This window comes from Eulemur rufifrons, chromosome 24 (genome assembly GCF_041146395.1).
Source record: "Eulemur rufifrons isolate Redbay chromosome 24, OSU_ERuf_1, whole genome shotgun sequence".
Classification (NCBI taxonomy): Eukaryota; Metazoa; Chordata; class Mammalia; order Primates; family Lemuridae; genus Eulemur; species Eulemur rufifrons.
In genome coordinates this window covers 14,745,670-14,760,328 of record NC_091006.1, presented here as the reverse complement: position 1 = coordinate 14,760,328, position 14,659 = coordinate 14,745,670, and the positions used below count along the sequence as shown (strand labels likewise).

Genomic DNA, 14,659 nt, shown 5'->3' with positions numbered 1-14,659 from the left:
GACCAAGGTCAGAGAAGAAAGATGTTGGAAATGCTGAGCTGCCAGTGCCTGTCCTGGAGACTTTTTTTTTTTTTAAAGCTTTATTAAGATGTAATTTGCACACCATAAAGCTCACCTGTTTCAAGTGTACAATGCAACGGTGTTTAGTACATTCGGAGGATTGTGTAACATTCACTGCCGTCTGGAACATTTTTACTGCCACTCCCCCAAAAGAAAGCCTGTACCCACTAAGAGTCGCTCCCATGTTCCCCCTGTGGCCCCAGGCCCTGGCACATGCTGACATGTTTCAGTCTATACGGATTTGTCTGTGTGTACGGACACTTCATACACACGAGATCCTACAGCAAGTGGTTCTTGGTGACTGGCATCTTTCACCAGGCATCATGACTTCAAGGGCCATCCACGCCATAGCATATATCAGTGTTTCATTCTTTTTTACCGCCTTGTAGGGGCGTGCCACGTTTTATTTTTCCGTTCATCTGCTGATGGACGTGTGGGTCGTCGCCACTCTCTGGCTATCAGGAACAGTGTTGCTGGGAGCACTCGTGTGCAACTTTCTGTGTGGAGGTTTGTTTTTGTTCCTCTTGGGTACGTACCTGGATGTGGAATTGCTGGATCGTGTGGTAACGCAATGTTGTTGAGGAACTGCCAGAGCGTCCCCCAAGCAGCGTGCGAGGGTTCCAACCTCCCACATCCTCGCTGACACTTGCTGTTGTCTTTTTTTTTTTTTTTTTTGGAGACAAGAGTCTCACTCTGTTGCCCAGGCTAGAGTGCTGTGGCATCAGCCTAGCTCACAGCAACCTCAAACTCCTGGGCTCAAGCAATCCTCCTGCCTCAGCCTCCCAAGTGGCTGGGACTACAGGCATGCACCACCATGCCCAAGTAATTTTTTCTATATATTTTTAGTTGTCCAGATAATTTCTTTCTATTTTTTTAGTAGAGATGGGGGGGGGGGTCTCGCTCTTGCTCAGGCTGGTCTTGAACTCCTGACCTCGAGCAATCCTCCTGCCTAGGCCTCCCAGATTGCTAGGATTGCAGGTATGAGCCACCGCGCCCGGCTGCTGTTGTCTTTTGATTATAGCCTTCTTAGTGGCTCTGAAGGCTGTCGCCATCTCCCTTTCCTGCCTTCACCATTCAGGAACCCGAGCTCTCTAATGCAAGGGGGGACGACCACCTCTCCAACACAGACACGCTCACGCAGTGCTCTCACACAGACTCACAAATACCACACGCCCGAGCACGCTTCCGCAAAGCCACGATGCTCACTCAGGATCACGCCCCCCTTTCACACGCATCCACTGCTTACGCTCCCGAATGCACCTCATGGTCTTGCACTCACACTCACACACGAGTCTCCCGTCTCACTCATTTGCACCCTCTCTTGCCCATTCACACCCACACTCGGTCTCACACACTCATGCTCACTCGTGCACTTACACTCACACGTTCCCTCCCACAATGTCACGTTCGTGCACGTGCACACCCATTCTCACCCCCAGCCCCCTCTCCCGCCCGCCTGCCGCACAGGAGCACAGTTGGGCTCAAGTCTCGGCCTGGCCCCCCCGACCCGCTTGTGGGCTCTGCAGGGACAGGTCTGCCCTGAGCCACCACTGCCCCCTCTGAGCAGTGGGGAGAGTCCGGGGGACCCCTCAGCGTGCTCTGGGGCTGGTCGTGAGCAGCCGCAGCCTGTGAGCCGCTGGGTCAGCGTCCAGCATCACCGTTAGGGCCAAGCACTGCTCCATTAGTGCTGTCCCCACTGCCAGGGCCAGGCCCTTCCCGGGCATCTTCTGTGCTCGCCCCTGGGGCTCCGCTCCCCTGGGTCATTATCACCTTTTGGTTAATCCTCAGCTGCTGTCACTCATCAACACCTGTGCCGCCCCCAGCCCCTGCGGGGTCTCCACCCCCACCCAGCACCCGCATCCCGGCCACCTCCGGCTAGTGGGGACACATTCTTGGCCTGACTGCTCAGGCTGTTTCAGATTCACGAGGTGGGGGAGGTCTTGACACGTGCTACCGGCACCAGCCCCGTCCTGTTACCTCCCGCAGCCTGCTACTCCGGCAGGCTCACAGGGTCGTCCAGGACGGGGGCCCGTGTCCCCAGCTCTCTGGCTTGAACCTAGATCCAGAGGGTCCTTGGGGTCACTCCACATGGGCACAAGCTCTGCCACCATTGCCCCTCCCCAGGCAACACCTCGGTGGACACAGCAGGGGCCCTGGGGGGGGGCCGGGGGGCCGCAGGGCGCGTGACACATGATCCAGCCCTGAGTGGTAGCCTTGTTCTGGGCCCGCAGCCAAGGAGGACTCTGAGAGGAAGGGAGAGTGTCTGCAAACAAGCCGGCTGCCAAGAAGGGGCCGGGTGATAGGAGAAGGTGTGAAGGGGAGGGGGCCAGGTGGCCACAGCCTGCGACGCCTGCATGACCTTCCTTACCCTGGCTACGCAGCCACACACACACAGATCTGATGTCCACACACAGAGTGAGCTGCATTCAAACCGTCACCCCCACCCCCACCCCACATACACACAGCCAGGTCGGCACACACGGGTCAGATGCTCGTGGACACACATGAGCACAAAGTCATATTCTCACCCACGTGTAGTGAGGTACGTTCCAGCCCCATTCTCTCTCTCACACTCACACACACACACACGTATGTAGGGTTCCTTGGTAGAATCTCTGAGGATTGTATTTTTCATCACAAAGTGTGCCGCACAAACTTTGGTTTGGTGAAGGAGGATTCTTAGCAGTAAACAGCTCACTCCCTCGTGCTCAGAGATCTGCCCTTGTCAACCCTCTGCAGGATCGGCTCCAACAGATGGACAGATGGACAGCGGGAGCCTCCCCCAGGACTGGCACCGTCGGACACGCAGCCTCTCCCCTCTCTCTGTCTCTGTGTATGTGTCTCTGTGTGCGTGTCTCTCTGTCTCTGTCTCCCCCCATGCCCCACTCTCTCCGTCTCTCTCCCTCTCTGTTTCTCTCTCCCTCTGTCTGTCTCTGTTTCTCTCTCCCTCTGTCTGTCTCTGTTTCTCTCTCTCCCCTCTGCAACACGCTCTCCAGCGCACACACGTGCACACTCTCCTCTGTCCCAGGCTGACACACTCACAGCATCACTGGGATTTGAGTGCCAGATGGACTTTATTTGCAGAGGGTGGCTGGGGTGGGAGAAGGCAAAGCCCACCACGGGGAGGGCAGTGCCCCCAGTGAATGGCTGGCAGGATTCAGGAGGGAGGAAAACCCAGGAAAGGGCAGGAGAGAGACGAAGGCAGAAGAACAGGACAAAGAGGACAGGGACGAAGAGTGTGGGAGGCCCTGGAGAGGAGGCCTCACCAAACCACATGTTTACTGGCCCCCTATTATGATGGGCCATCAGCAAACAGGACAGGCAAAGACCCCTGCCCCCCAAGAGCTCACAAAATAACCTCAGTAAATAAATCACATGGTTAGAAGAGGATGCATGGCTGTGCACGGTGGCTCATTCCTATAATCCCAGCACTCTGGGAGGCCAAAGCAGGAGGATCACTTGAGGTCAGGAGTTCGAGACCAGCCTGAGCAAGAGCGAGATTCCATCTCTACTAAAAATAGAAAAAATTAGCCAGGTGTGGTAGCACGTGCCTGTAGTCCCAGCTACTCCAGAGGCTGAGGCAGGAGGATCGCTTGAGCCCAGGAGTTAGAGGTTGCAGTGAGCTAGACTGACGCCACGGCACCCTAGCCTGGGCAACAGAGCAAGACTTTGTAAAAAAAAAAAAAAAAAAAAAAAAGGAACAGGATGCGCGTCACAGAAAAGGAGGAGCTCAGGGCAGAGTGTGGCATTTGGAACACCAAGGCCGGCAGGAGGTGAGGGGTGAGCCCAGAGCATCGCAGGCAAAGGGCACAGCCAGTGCAAAGGCCCTGTCGAAGTGGGGACAGACACGGAAAGACACAGGAGGGCTCAGAGACCACCACAGACAGCAGAGACAGGAGGACACAGTGGGGAAATCACGAGAGACAGGGATGGACACAGGCAGAGGAGAAACCGAGAGCCCCCAGCGCAGGTGGAGGAGGCCTCAGGGTCTGGGACCCGCCTCCCTCTGACTCTCACCGCCTCACTCCCCCGCCTCCTCCCCCGCCTCCCCTGCCTGCTGCCTCCAGGGGCGCCCCAGGTAGCCCCTGATAGCGCTCACAGGGCTCCTCCTGCGGGGATGAGGGTCCAGCAGCCCCCACAGAAGAGTGTCCGCCTCGGGGGCCAGGCCGAACCAGGGCTGAGGGCGGTCCTGGGGCTGGCCCGAGGCCTGCCAGATGAGGAAGTCCTCATAGAAGGGGTCGGCCTCGGCCAGGGGCTGGTCCCAGGGGAAGTAGCCAGTGAGGAGGCAGAAGACCAGTACCCCCAGCGCCCAGGCGTCCAGGGCAGGCTGAATGGGCAGCCCCTCGGGGAGCGGCGGGGGCGCACAGAGCTCGGGGGCCGTGTAGGGGATGGGCGGCCCGGTCAGGCGGAGCAGGGTCCCGCGGGGCCGTGTGTGGCCGAAGTCGGTCAGCTTGAAGTGCTGGCAGTCGGGGTCACACACCAGCACATTCTCCGGCTTGAGGTCCCGGTACACCAGGCCGAGGGAGTGAATGTGTTCCAGGGCCGAGGCCAGCTGGGCTGCGCAGCGCTGGACAGCTGGCTGTGGGAGGCCCACCTGCGGGGAGGAGGCCATCAGGAAGGGGACTGAGACCACAGAGCTTCTCCTCGGCCCCAGGAGGCAGGCCCAGGGAGAGCTACGGAGGCTGTAAGAAGGACTTCAAAAAGGTTGGCCCCAGGATGGCCTATCGGGGCCCCGTGAGGCCCAATGTGGCCCTGTGAGGCTCAATATGGCCACGTGAGGCCTATTGGGGCCCCGTGAGGCCCAATGTGGCCCTGTGAGGCTCAATATGGCCACGTGAGGCCTAGTGTGGCCCTGTGAGGCCCAATGTGACCCCATGAGACTCAATATGGCCACGTGAGGCCTAGTGTGGCCCTGTGAGGCCCTGTGAGGCCCAATGTGACCCCATGAGGCTCAATATGGCCACATGAGGCCTAGTGTGGCCCCATGAGGCCCAATGTGGCCCTGTGAGGCTCAATGTGACCCCATGAGGCCTAGTGTGGCCCTGTGAGGCCCAATGTGACCCCATGAGACTCAATATGGCCACGTGAGGCCTAGTGTGGCCCTGTGAGGCCCTGTGAGGCCCAATGTGACCCCATGAGGCTCAATATGGCCACATGAGGCCTAGTGTGGCCCCATGAGGCCCAATGTGGCCCTGTGAGGCTCAATGTGACCCCATGAGGCCTAGTGTGGCCCTGTGAGGCCCAATGTGACCCCATGAGACTCAATATGGCCCCATGAGGCCTAGTGTGGCCCCGTGAGGCCCAATGTGGCCCTGTGAATCATAGTGTGGCCCCGTGATGACTGGTGAATCTCAGTAGGGTCTAGTGGTACTTCTGTGATGTCGATGAACTCCAAGGAGGCCTAGCAGTTCCATGAGTCCCATGGGCCCAATGAGGGCGTCCGGGGCGCTAGGTGAGGCCAGGGAGGCCAATGCAGCTATGTGATTCCTCGTGGGCCAGGCTGTTCAGGGGCATTTCTGGAGGGGGTGAGGCTCTCGCAGGGACGCTCGGGGTCTGCCTACCCACCTTGGGCTGGATGAAGGCCATGAGGTCCCCATGCAGAATGGGCTCCGTCAGGAAGCTGTAGGAGTCGGCTGACTCGAGGCCGATGCCGTAGGCGGTTACGACGCCCGAATGCACGCCCAGCGAGAGGCCCACGCAGAACTCATACAGGAAGCCACGGAGGGAGGTAGTGGGCTTCGGGAGTTGCTTCAGTGCCAGGGACGTGCCTGGGGAAGCAGGGACAGGCTTGACAAGTGTGCAGGAGCCAGGGGCCCTGGGCCGGTAGCCCCCCATGCTCACCCTTGCTGGCCCCTGAGCCCGGGCTCGCTTGGCCATGTGCCACCCCTGCCTCCTCCAGTTCCCACCCTAATGGCATGGCCACCAGAACATCACTGGCGGTACCAATAATGACAACACAAGACCGGGCACGGTGGCTCATGCCTGTAATCCCTGCAGTTTGGAGGATTCTTTGAGCCCAGGAGTTCGAGACCAGCCTGGGCAACATGGTGAGACCTCGTCTCTAAAAAGCAATAAAAAAAGAATGAGCACGTGGCGAGTTTCTACTCTGCCCTCTGACAAGTCTGCTGTCAGAGCAGACGGAGGGACCCCATGAAATACCTCCAGTGACCTCATGTGGACTGTCAGAAGAGCGAACCCATGTTCGAGGCAAAAAGGCATTTTTGAGGCAACTGGGGGAAAGATAGCCTGCCCTGGGGAGTGGATCCAATTAGGAATCACGGCCTTTGTCACAGGTGGAAACGACTTCCCTAGAATGGAAACTCCTGAAGACAGGAACTTCTGGTTTCTTCATTTTGTTTTTTTTTATAGCCACCAGCTGCCAGGGCCCAGCCTGGCCCGCCTGGAGGCGGTGGGTGATGGAGGTGACTTACCCCCTACTGAGCAGCCAACCATTCCCCTTCTGCTCCCCAGCTGGACGCAGCAGTGCGTGTCTACGTGGTCACCGTGTCCTGGATCACATCTGCCCGTCCGTGCTCCCCACTGTGCCATGAGCTTCTCCATGACGGTTGCGTGTTCATGTCCCCTGCATCACCCAGCCCAGGGTGGGCCGCCAGGGGGCCTCACAGTGGACATTCAATGCCCCCCAAGTGCACGAGCCTCATTTTCGGTGCCTCTGTCTCCTGGTGTGTCCCACGTCTCCGTGTTCCACGCGGATCCAGGTCTGGGTCTCTCCTCTCTGCATCTCTCTCTGTTATGGGCTGATGTGTCCCCACAAAATTCATATGTTGGAGTTCTAACCCCCAGAACCACAGAAAGTGACTGTATTTGGACAGGGGGTCTTTAAAGAGGTAAAATGAGGGCTTTAGGGTGGGCCCTAACCCCATGTGACTGGGGTCCTTATAAGAAGAAGAGGTTAGGACACAGACACACGTGAGGACACAGAAAGAAGATGGCTGTCCACAGGCCAAACAAAGAAGCCACCCCTGGTGACACTGTGATCTCGAACTTCCAGCCATGAGGAAAAATAGTTCTGTTGTTGAGGCCGCCCAGTCCGTTGTACTTGGCTACGGCGGCCGGAGCAGACTGATACACACTGTCACTCCTCATCCGTGCTGGGAGCTCCTTGAAGGGACAGCTGGCTCTGATTCATCTCAGGGGCCCCAGAACCACCTGGCACAGGGCTGAGCCCCCCCGATGGCCTCTGGAGGTGTGCCCTGAACTGAGATTGACTCCAAGTTTCATCCACGGTATCCATTTCATGCAAGGACAGAGGCTGGGCATATGCTTGGCAGAAAGGTACCAGAAGACCTGGTACTAGCTGTCCTGCACACGCGGGGGGTGGCCTTACTACACGCTTGGCTAACAGCATCACTCTGAATCATCCCACACAACCACTGAACCAGCCATGTGTGAGATCCATGAGGGTGGGGACTCCGTCTCATCAACACTGTACCCAGCAACTAGAGCCACAGCTATGAGCTCAGAGAATCAACAGTTCTCTCAAGTAGGAAATCCTCCACATTTTCAAAGAAAGAAGCTGAGGCTCAGAGAGGTCTAGGGTGTTCCCCAAAACACACAGCTTGGGAGGGGCAGAGGTAAGACTTGATTCAGGTCTACCAGACACACCTCAGCCTGGGCCTGTGCCCCTGCCCCCAGCTGCACCCCACCACCCCCATCCCCGGACCTGGTACCTTTCTGACGATGGGTGACCAGCAGGACGCGGCCGAAGCGGCCCTGGCCCAGGGGACGCACTTCCTGGTAGAGCTCGTCCACCTCGGCTCGGACTAGGGTCTGGGCACTCAGCGCCATCATGTCCTCCAGCGCCAGGGCAGCCTCCTGGCCCTGCCGGAGCTCCTCCTCGGTCAGGCCCCCCAGGCTCTGGTCACCTCCGTCCTCCCCAGCCTCCACCTCCACCGGCTCCTCGTCAGACCGTTTGCCCGGCATCTCTGCAAGGACAGACCCAGCGAGGGTGACCCGGGCTCAGGTCTCGCCAGGCTGGACCCCTGGGTCTAAGGGAGGAGGACCTGGGGGCTCATTGCCACGTCTTATTGTGACTCAGTTTCCCCTGGTGAGAGGCCTCTGAGGAACAGGGACAGCAGTGCCTTGTGTAAGGGGAATTCGAGCCCGAGGTCACGGATGTCCCCTGCCCCCACACTTCTGCACCACCTGATGGCCTGAAGTTGAAAGATGAACCAGATAACTGGAGACACCCCCCACCTTGTTTCCAAAGCAAACAGACTTGGGCCCTGGGGGTGGATGAGAGAAAAAACAGGTGCTGTCTGCCCCTAGGGGCCGGGGAGGCGGGGCTGCACTGGAGGGCTTGGGACGCCTGGGTCCTGCGCGGGAGCAGGCACTTGGAATGGGTCCCCAAGACCTTTGCAGGCCTTGGGTCCACCTCTCACAGCCCAGCCTGCCTCTCTCAGATCCAGGCTCCCAGCCCGCCCCTCTCCTGGAAATGTGTGCAACTCCCATAGCTGGGGACCCCCAAAATCTGTTTCCCTGACATTTGGCCACTTTGCAGCCCCAGGTGCAGCCTGCGCTCCCCTGAGGGACCCAGGCCCCTGGCGACCTGGCTGTTTTCGCTCTCAGGTGCTGCCCACCTCAAACCATTCAACCTCGCCCTCCTCCTGACCTGGGTGCAGACCTCCAGACCATACCTTCTCCAAGGCCCGCCTGACCCTTCTGCGGCCTGCTGTGGTCAGCGCCTGGCACTCAGGGCCCATGCCAGCAGAGGCCTGCCTGGAGCAAGACCCGCCCCCACTTCGGGGGGTCGTAAGGCCCTGCCCCTGCCCTGCCCTGGCCCCGCCCCTTCTGCCCCCACTGGGGGCAGAGCGACATCGTGCGTTGACTCCTAGAACTGGCTGTGGTCAGACAAATGCCCCGGCCGGGCTCAGCCCTCCTCCCCTAGGCCCAGGGGTCCAGGCCCCTGCAGAGAAGGAAATCATCTCTGCAACCAACCCCTGCCTTGACCCCCATCCCAGCTGCCCCCATCAATGCCCCATTGACAGGTCAGACACAAGTGTTTGGAGAGGGGTGTCCAGGGGATCAGACACTGGGGTGCTGTTTGGGGAAAAAATGAGACAACGAGATTCCAGAATGATGCAGTGAGAGATGACCTCAGGCCTGGGGGGGCGGGAAGCAGGTGGTGGAGCAACTGGGAGGAGAGGGGCCCCGCGGGGGGGTGGGGGGAGGTCTGTGCTCTGTGCCTGAACACTTCAAATGGGTGGGGGAAGCTCGGGTCTGGACCCCTGGGCCTGAGGGAGAAGGGGCTGGGCACCCCCACCATGCCAAAGAGAGAGATAACAATAAAAATAATTTGAAAAAGTACAACAGGAACAAGGGCCACTGAGCGCTGGCTTCCCTGCTCCAAGCACAGGGCGATCCAGCCCCTCCCGGAAGTCACCAGCCCTTGGTCGACGGTGGGGCTCCAGAGGGCTCCCTTCTTTTTCTGGGACGACCGCACCTGCCCCTCGGGTTGATAGCATCATGACCAACGTGAACTCACTTTATTTTTTAATTTTTGGAATAATTGTGGATTTACAGTACGGTTGCAAAGATTGTGCACTTCCCACGTGCCCCTCACCCAGCTTCCCCAACATTGGCACATGAACGCAACCCAGAGTATGTTTGTGGAAACCAAAAACTTAATGATTAGGCAAGTACCAGACTGTTCTTATCCCATCAGCGCTTCCACGAACATCCTTTTTCTGTCCCAGGGTCCAGCCCAGGGTGCCATGTTGCACTTAGCGAACTCACTTTTCAACCCAGAAAGCATACATTCCGACGGGGGAGACACAGTTTCCTGTTCCTGAGCCTCCGCTGGGGGAGACACAGTTTCCTGTTCCTGAGCCTCCGCTGGGTGCTGGGGACACAGAATCGGATCTCTTCGGCTCCTGCCCTGCAGGCACGAACCGAGCCAGAGGTCCGTGTGCCATCAGGGAGGTGGTACAGGAAAACCAGGGGCCCAGGCTGGCCTGGGGAAATGACGAGGCCCGTCAGAACTAGGCCTGGCTCTTAGGATGGACGGGCCCGAGAAAGATGGATGGTGCTTGGACAATCACTAACTGTGGTTTTGCTCTGAGGCAGCAAAACCTGGAAGGATCTAGAAATGAAAGGGGTCCATCCTGGACAGTCAGAGATGGGAGACAGAAAAAGAAAAAGGGATTGTTCTGATTTAAGTTCCCCAGAAGGCGAGAGAGAGCTGGGGGTGGGAGCCACTTTCTGGAGCCGTGGGCTGGGGGAAAGGTGCTCTCCGTGGAGGGCACAGGATGTGCCAGTGTGTGCCAGCAGCAACGTGTGTGTGTGTGTGTGTGTGTGTGTGTGTACACGGGTCCAGATGGAAAGTGGCTCCCACGGCAATACCCAGACCCCAGGGAAATGGGAGTGGTGGAGGCTGAGATTCAGATAGTGTCGGATCCCGAAAATTCAGACTTTCTGCCATGGACAGTGGGAGTCACCCAAGGTCTTAGAGGAGAGAAGTGATCCCTTTAGAACTCCATGCTGTGCATTCGGCATGCCCGCAGAGCACAGACATGTATCTATGGAGGGGAACCACATTCAAGAACACACTGAGGACAGACGGAACAGGAAGGGTCCTCGAGGGAGGAGGGGCTGGGGCTAGACTCTGGGTCTGAGGGAGGAGGGGTGGGGGGACCCCTGGGTCCTCAGTTGGAAGGGGAATTGCACATTCAAGTGAAGCACTCAGTAGGCAGAGGTGCAGTGTGTTCCCTCCGTTGTCCCGGGAGCAGCTGTCTCCCCATCCAGGTGGCCATGGGGGCTGGGGGAAGGGCCTTTGGCCCAGGCTCTGGCCACCTGTCTCAGTCACCTGGTAAGGGCGCTCCCGCATCTGTCTCTGTCTTCCTGCCACTTTTGTCGTCATCCTCCTCATCTGTACACTCCTCCAAGCTTGACCCTCCCTCTTCCCCCTCCTCACCACCCTCATAGGACTCATTTCCCAATCCCCCGGGTCCCTCTCTGTTCCCCTCTAACCCCCAGCTGTCCCCCAGGAAGTCCAGGACAGCCAATGCAGGGCTCCTAGTGTCAGGATCCAGGTCCAGAAGTCCCTGGAGCAAGGCCAGAGCTGGGGGCGCAAACTGGTCCCAGGGTGGTGGTGGCTGAGGTGGCTGGGGCCTGGTGGTCACCCAGCCAGCGAAGGCTTCGAACTCGGGGTCGGGGGCCAGTGCCACGTCCCAAGGGAAACAGGCAGTAGCTGCACAGAAGAGAAGCACCCCCAGGCCCCAGGAGTCCACGGCCGGCCGCAGGGGCAGGGTGTCGGGCGGCAGCAGGAGGCAGAGCTCGGGTGGTGCAGTGGGCAGTGGGACTGGGGGTGCAGGGGTTGGGCTGCCCTCTGGCCGGGTCAGACCCAGGTCACCTAGGGCTACACGGCTGCACATGGGGTCGAAGACCAGTACATTGTCCGGCTTGACATCTGCATGGACCAGCCCCCGGCTGTGGAGGAAGTCCAGAGCTCCGGCCAGCTGGGCCATCACCCGCTTCACCAGCAGCTCGGGGAGGCCCTGAGGTCAAGGAGAAAGGAGAAAGGTCAAGGTGTCTTGGTTCCTTCTTCTTAATCGCCCTTGAAAGAGGCTCTAGACTCCTGAGCCCTAAAGGTTCTGACTCTTACAATTTGAGAATCTAGAGCCCCAAACTAGTGGCTCCCTGCAGTGTCTCCACACACCCTTCCAAAGACCTCCTCTGGATCACCCTCCTATAGATCACAGCCTGCACCCATATCTGTACTCCCCCAGACTAACTCCCAGCTGTTTTCCCCACTGGAACCCCAATTCTAACCAGAAGCTCTTTCTTTGAGCTTCTTTCAAAGTTTCTCCTAACCCTAGTACTCAGACCCACTCTGAACATTTTTTATATATCTCCTCTCAAATAACCATCTAGATCTCTGGTGAGAACCCAGATCCCAAACTTACCCTAATCCTAGTCCCATACTCATCTAGATCCCATCTCTAGCTCAGAGCCTGTTCTACAGCCCTCCGGTTTACTTCATCAATTGATTGATTAGTTGATTCATTCAGCTGCCAGCAATCCATCCATGAAACCATCTATCCATCCAACAATATTCAACAATGCATCCGCTCAACATACATGCAACCAGTCAGCAATCCAATAACTTAATCAAGTGTTTAATATCCAACATCCATCCATTCATCCTTCCTTGTTTCCTTTCATCCACCCATCTATCCACCTATCCCTCCATCCTTACATCCATCCATGCACACATGCATCCATCCACCCACCCATCCATCCACCCACTCATCCCTCCTTGCTTCCTTTCATCCATCCATTATCCACCTATCCATCCATCCATTCATCCATCCACCCAGCCAGCCAGCCACTCATTCATCCATCCATTCATCTCTCCACTCACCCATCCATCCACCCACCTGTCCATCATCCATCCATCCATCCATCCATCCATAGATCCTTCTTCCTCTCTTGCTTCATCCTTTCTTTCCTTCCGTTTACCCCCAACCCTATCTGAAATCTAAAGTCTATTTCTAGAAATATCCACACCCCTAATCTTCAAAGTCAAGAGGCCCTAGAGTTTCATGGTTTCAGTCCTGACCTGGGCTCCTTTCCAGAGGAAACCCCATTACAGCCCACCTGCACTAAGTCTGTATATACATCTTCAGCCATCTCTGCCTCCCTTGGCAACCCTATTCATGCTTTTCTCCATACCCATGAATTACCAATCTATAATCAGCCCTAAACCCAACCCACCCACCTCCGTCCACATCCCTAATCCCAATGCCAACTAAAATCCCAGCTCTGTGTCCATCCCCACCTCCTGCATCAGCCCCAGTCCATCCGATCCCACCCCCAGCTCCCTGCTCATCTAGCTTGTGTTTGGTGATTAGGTGGATTAGGGTGGGGTCACGCATGGAATTGCATTGAGAATTAGAAATGGGGAGGTCATTTGGGGTCAGGGTTGGAGCTAGAACTGGGGTTTGGAACAGAGCTGGACCTGTGAGAAGCAGTCCCAGCCTTTGTCTCCCACCCGCCTCACCCTTTCCTGGAGCATCCCGCTGAGGTCCCCACAGGGCGCATACTCCTGGGCAAAGGCAAAATATCGGGGGGTCTGCAGGGGTCCCGCCAGGGTCTGCAGCAGGCCTGGATGTGAGGAGACGCAGCGGCCCACACAGAACTCCCTCAGGAAGGTGGTTCTCAGGACCGAGTCCCGACGTAGGAGCTTCAGAGCCACGGCTGGACCTGCCGGGGAGATGGGGCCAGAGGGGAACTCAGGCAAGCCGCTTAATCCCTCTGAGCCTCAGGCTTCTTGTGGGCAAAGCAAGTTTCTTCACCTGTGAAGTGTGGGTTGGAGGAGACCTTCCCCAAGGGTCCCTCCCGCTCTGCCTCTACTGCTGTGTGGCCTTGCACAGCTGCCTCACCCTGTCTGGGCCTCAGTTTCCTCTTGCATAAAGTAAGGGATATGGTGGTGACTTGGGTTCCAAGTTGCGTGCCTGCCCTGCTGTGGACCCTAGGCAGACACTTACCCTCTCTGGGTCACCTCTGTTTCCCAGAAGATCACAGAGATCCTAATTTTCTGAGCGTCCCCATCAAGAAGGGTCCCCATCAGCTCCTCCTGGGAATGGCCCCTGTCTGGGAGGCTTCCAGGAGCCCTTGTTAAGGGGAAGTTTGGGAGTCTGCCCTTGGATGGCCGAACTCACCCCCTTGGCGGGGCTGGGCGAGGAGCACACGGCCGTAGGAGCCGGAGCCCAGCTTTCGGATGAGGCGGTACTGGACCTGCAGACTCCTCACTGGGGTCACCCTGGTGGCTGTCAGCTCCACCAGCCGTTGGAGTGCCGTGGCTGTGTCCTCCTACGAGAGAAGGGCAGGGGAGGGGAGGAGGTGAGTCTGGGGTCTGCTGAGAGTGGCAGGGGAGGAGGTTGGAGGCCCAGCCCAGGGATGCGGGTGGGGGCAGAAGACAGGGGTCACTGTCCCCAGAGAGGAGGATGAGTCACAATGACTCACCCAGCCTCAGGCCACCTGTTTTTGTGTCCTGGCAGGGTTAGGGGTCATTATCTCAGAGGCCCCGCCTGTCCCCATCTGTAGGAGTGGGCCAGAAGCCCCCAGCCCCAGCTGGGGCTGCACCCTCAGCCTACACACCTCCCCCTCCACCCGCATCTCTCTCTCTCCATGGTCTTCTCCCCAGTGCATCTTGTCATTTGTTTCTGAGGCCATTTTTCTGGGGCCTTAGTCTCCCTGTGTCTCCTTGGGTCTCCATCATCCTGCCTCCCTGTGTCGGGTCTCTGAGATCTTTCTGTTTCCCCCAGTCTGTCTCCCTGTGTGGCCTCCCTGCCCCCGCTTCCTCCCCTGTCTCCCGTCTCTCACCTCTGGGTCCCCATCCTCGGGGGTCTCGGGGGCCCTGGGCTCCATCTCAGGGTCGCCTGGTGTTGGCTGGCCCTTGGGCAGGCACCCCTTGTCTGGGCTCCCCAGAAAGCAACCAGCCCCCCGAACCCCCCACACCCACAGGTCCTCGCTGTGCACAGCCAAGGGCCAGAAGCCCGTCGGCAAGGTCTGCCTCCGTCTCCCAGTGTCTCTCCGACTCTGTCGAGCTTGGAAGACGTCTCTGTCTCCCTCTGGG

General features: G+C 58.1%; 2 protein-coding genes across 2 annotated transcripts; both read right to left on the bottom strand.

Annotated features, from left to right (window-relative positions):
- Positions 1-4,081: 4,081 nt before the first annotated feature.
- SBK2 (SH3 domain binding kinase family member 2) lies at positions 4,082-8,004 on the bottom strand. The gene is made up of 3 exons (XM_069456933.1): positions 7,752-8,004; positions 5,626-5,828; positions 4,082-4,654 (listed from the first exon to the last, which is right to left on the bottom strand). Exons 1-3 carry the CDS (start codon positions 8,002-8,004, stop codon positions 4,082-4,084), a joined length of 1,029 nt encoding a protein of 342 aa, XP_069313034.1.
- Positions 8,005-10,694: 2,690 nt separating this feature from the next.
- SBK3 (SH3 domain binding kinase family member 3) lies at positions 10,695-14,451 on the bottom strand. The gene is made up of 4 exons (XM_069458405.1): positions 14,407-14,451; positions 13,743-13,893; positions 13,082-13,284; positions 10,695-11,576 (listed from the first exon to the last, which is right to left on the bottom strand). The coding sequence occupies exons 1-4, from the start codon at positions 14,449-14,451 to the stop codon at positions 10,878-10,880; spliced, it is 1,098 nt and encodes a 365-aa protein (XP_069314506.1). The 3' UTR covers positions 10,695-10,877.
- Between the last annotated feature and the right edge of the window lie 208 nt (positions 14,452-14,659).

What these genes read in the sequence shown, in the direction of transcription:
- SBK2 (XM_069456933.1), bottom strand. Translation starts at nt 8,004, where the DNA reads ATGCCGGGCAAACGGTCTGACGAGGAGCCGGTGGAGGTGGAGGCTGGG. An exon ending in GGTCACCCATCGTCAGAAAG is followed by an intron (nt 5,829 to 7,751) that starts GTACCAGGTCCG and finishes CTGCTTCCCCAG; the next exon opens with GCACGTCCCTGGCACTGAAG. An exon ending in TGGCCTTCATCCAGCCCAAG is followed by an intron (nt 4,655 to 5,625) that starts GTGGGTAGGCAG and finishes TCCTCCCCGCAG; the next exon opens with GTGGGCCTCCCACAGCCAGC.
- SBK3 (XM_069458405.1), bottom strand. Translation starts at nt 14,451, where the DNA reads ATGGAGCCCAGGGCCCCCGAGACCCCCGAGGATGGGGACCCAGAG. An exon ending in CGCCCAGCCCCGCCAAGGGG is followed by an intron (nt 13,285 to 13,742) that starts GTGAGTTCGGCC and finishes TCTCCCCGGCAG; the next exon opens with GTCCAGCCGTGGCTCTGAAG. An exon ending in GCGGGATGCTCCAGGAAAGG is followed by an intron (nt 11,577 to 13,081) that starts GTGAGGCGGGTG and finishes CCTTGACCTCAG; the next exon opens with GGCCTCCCCGAGCTGCTGGT.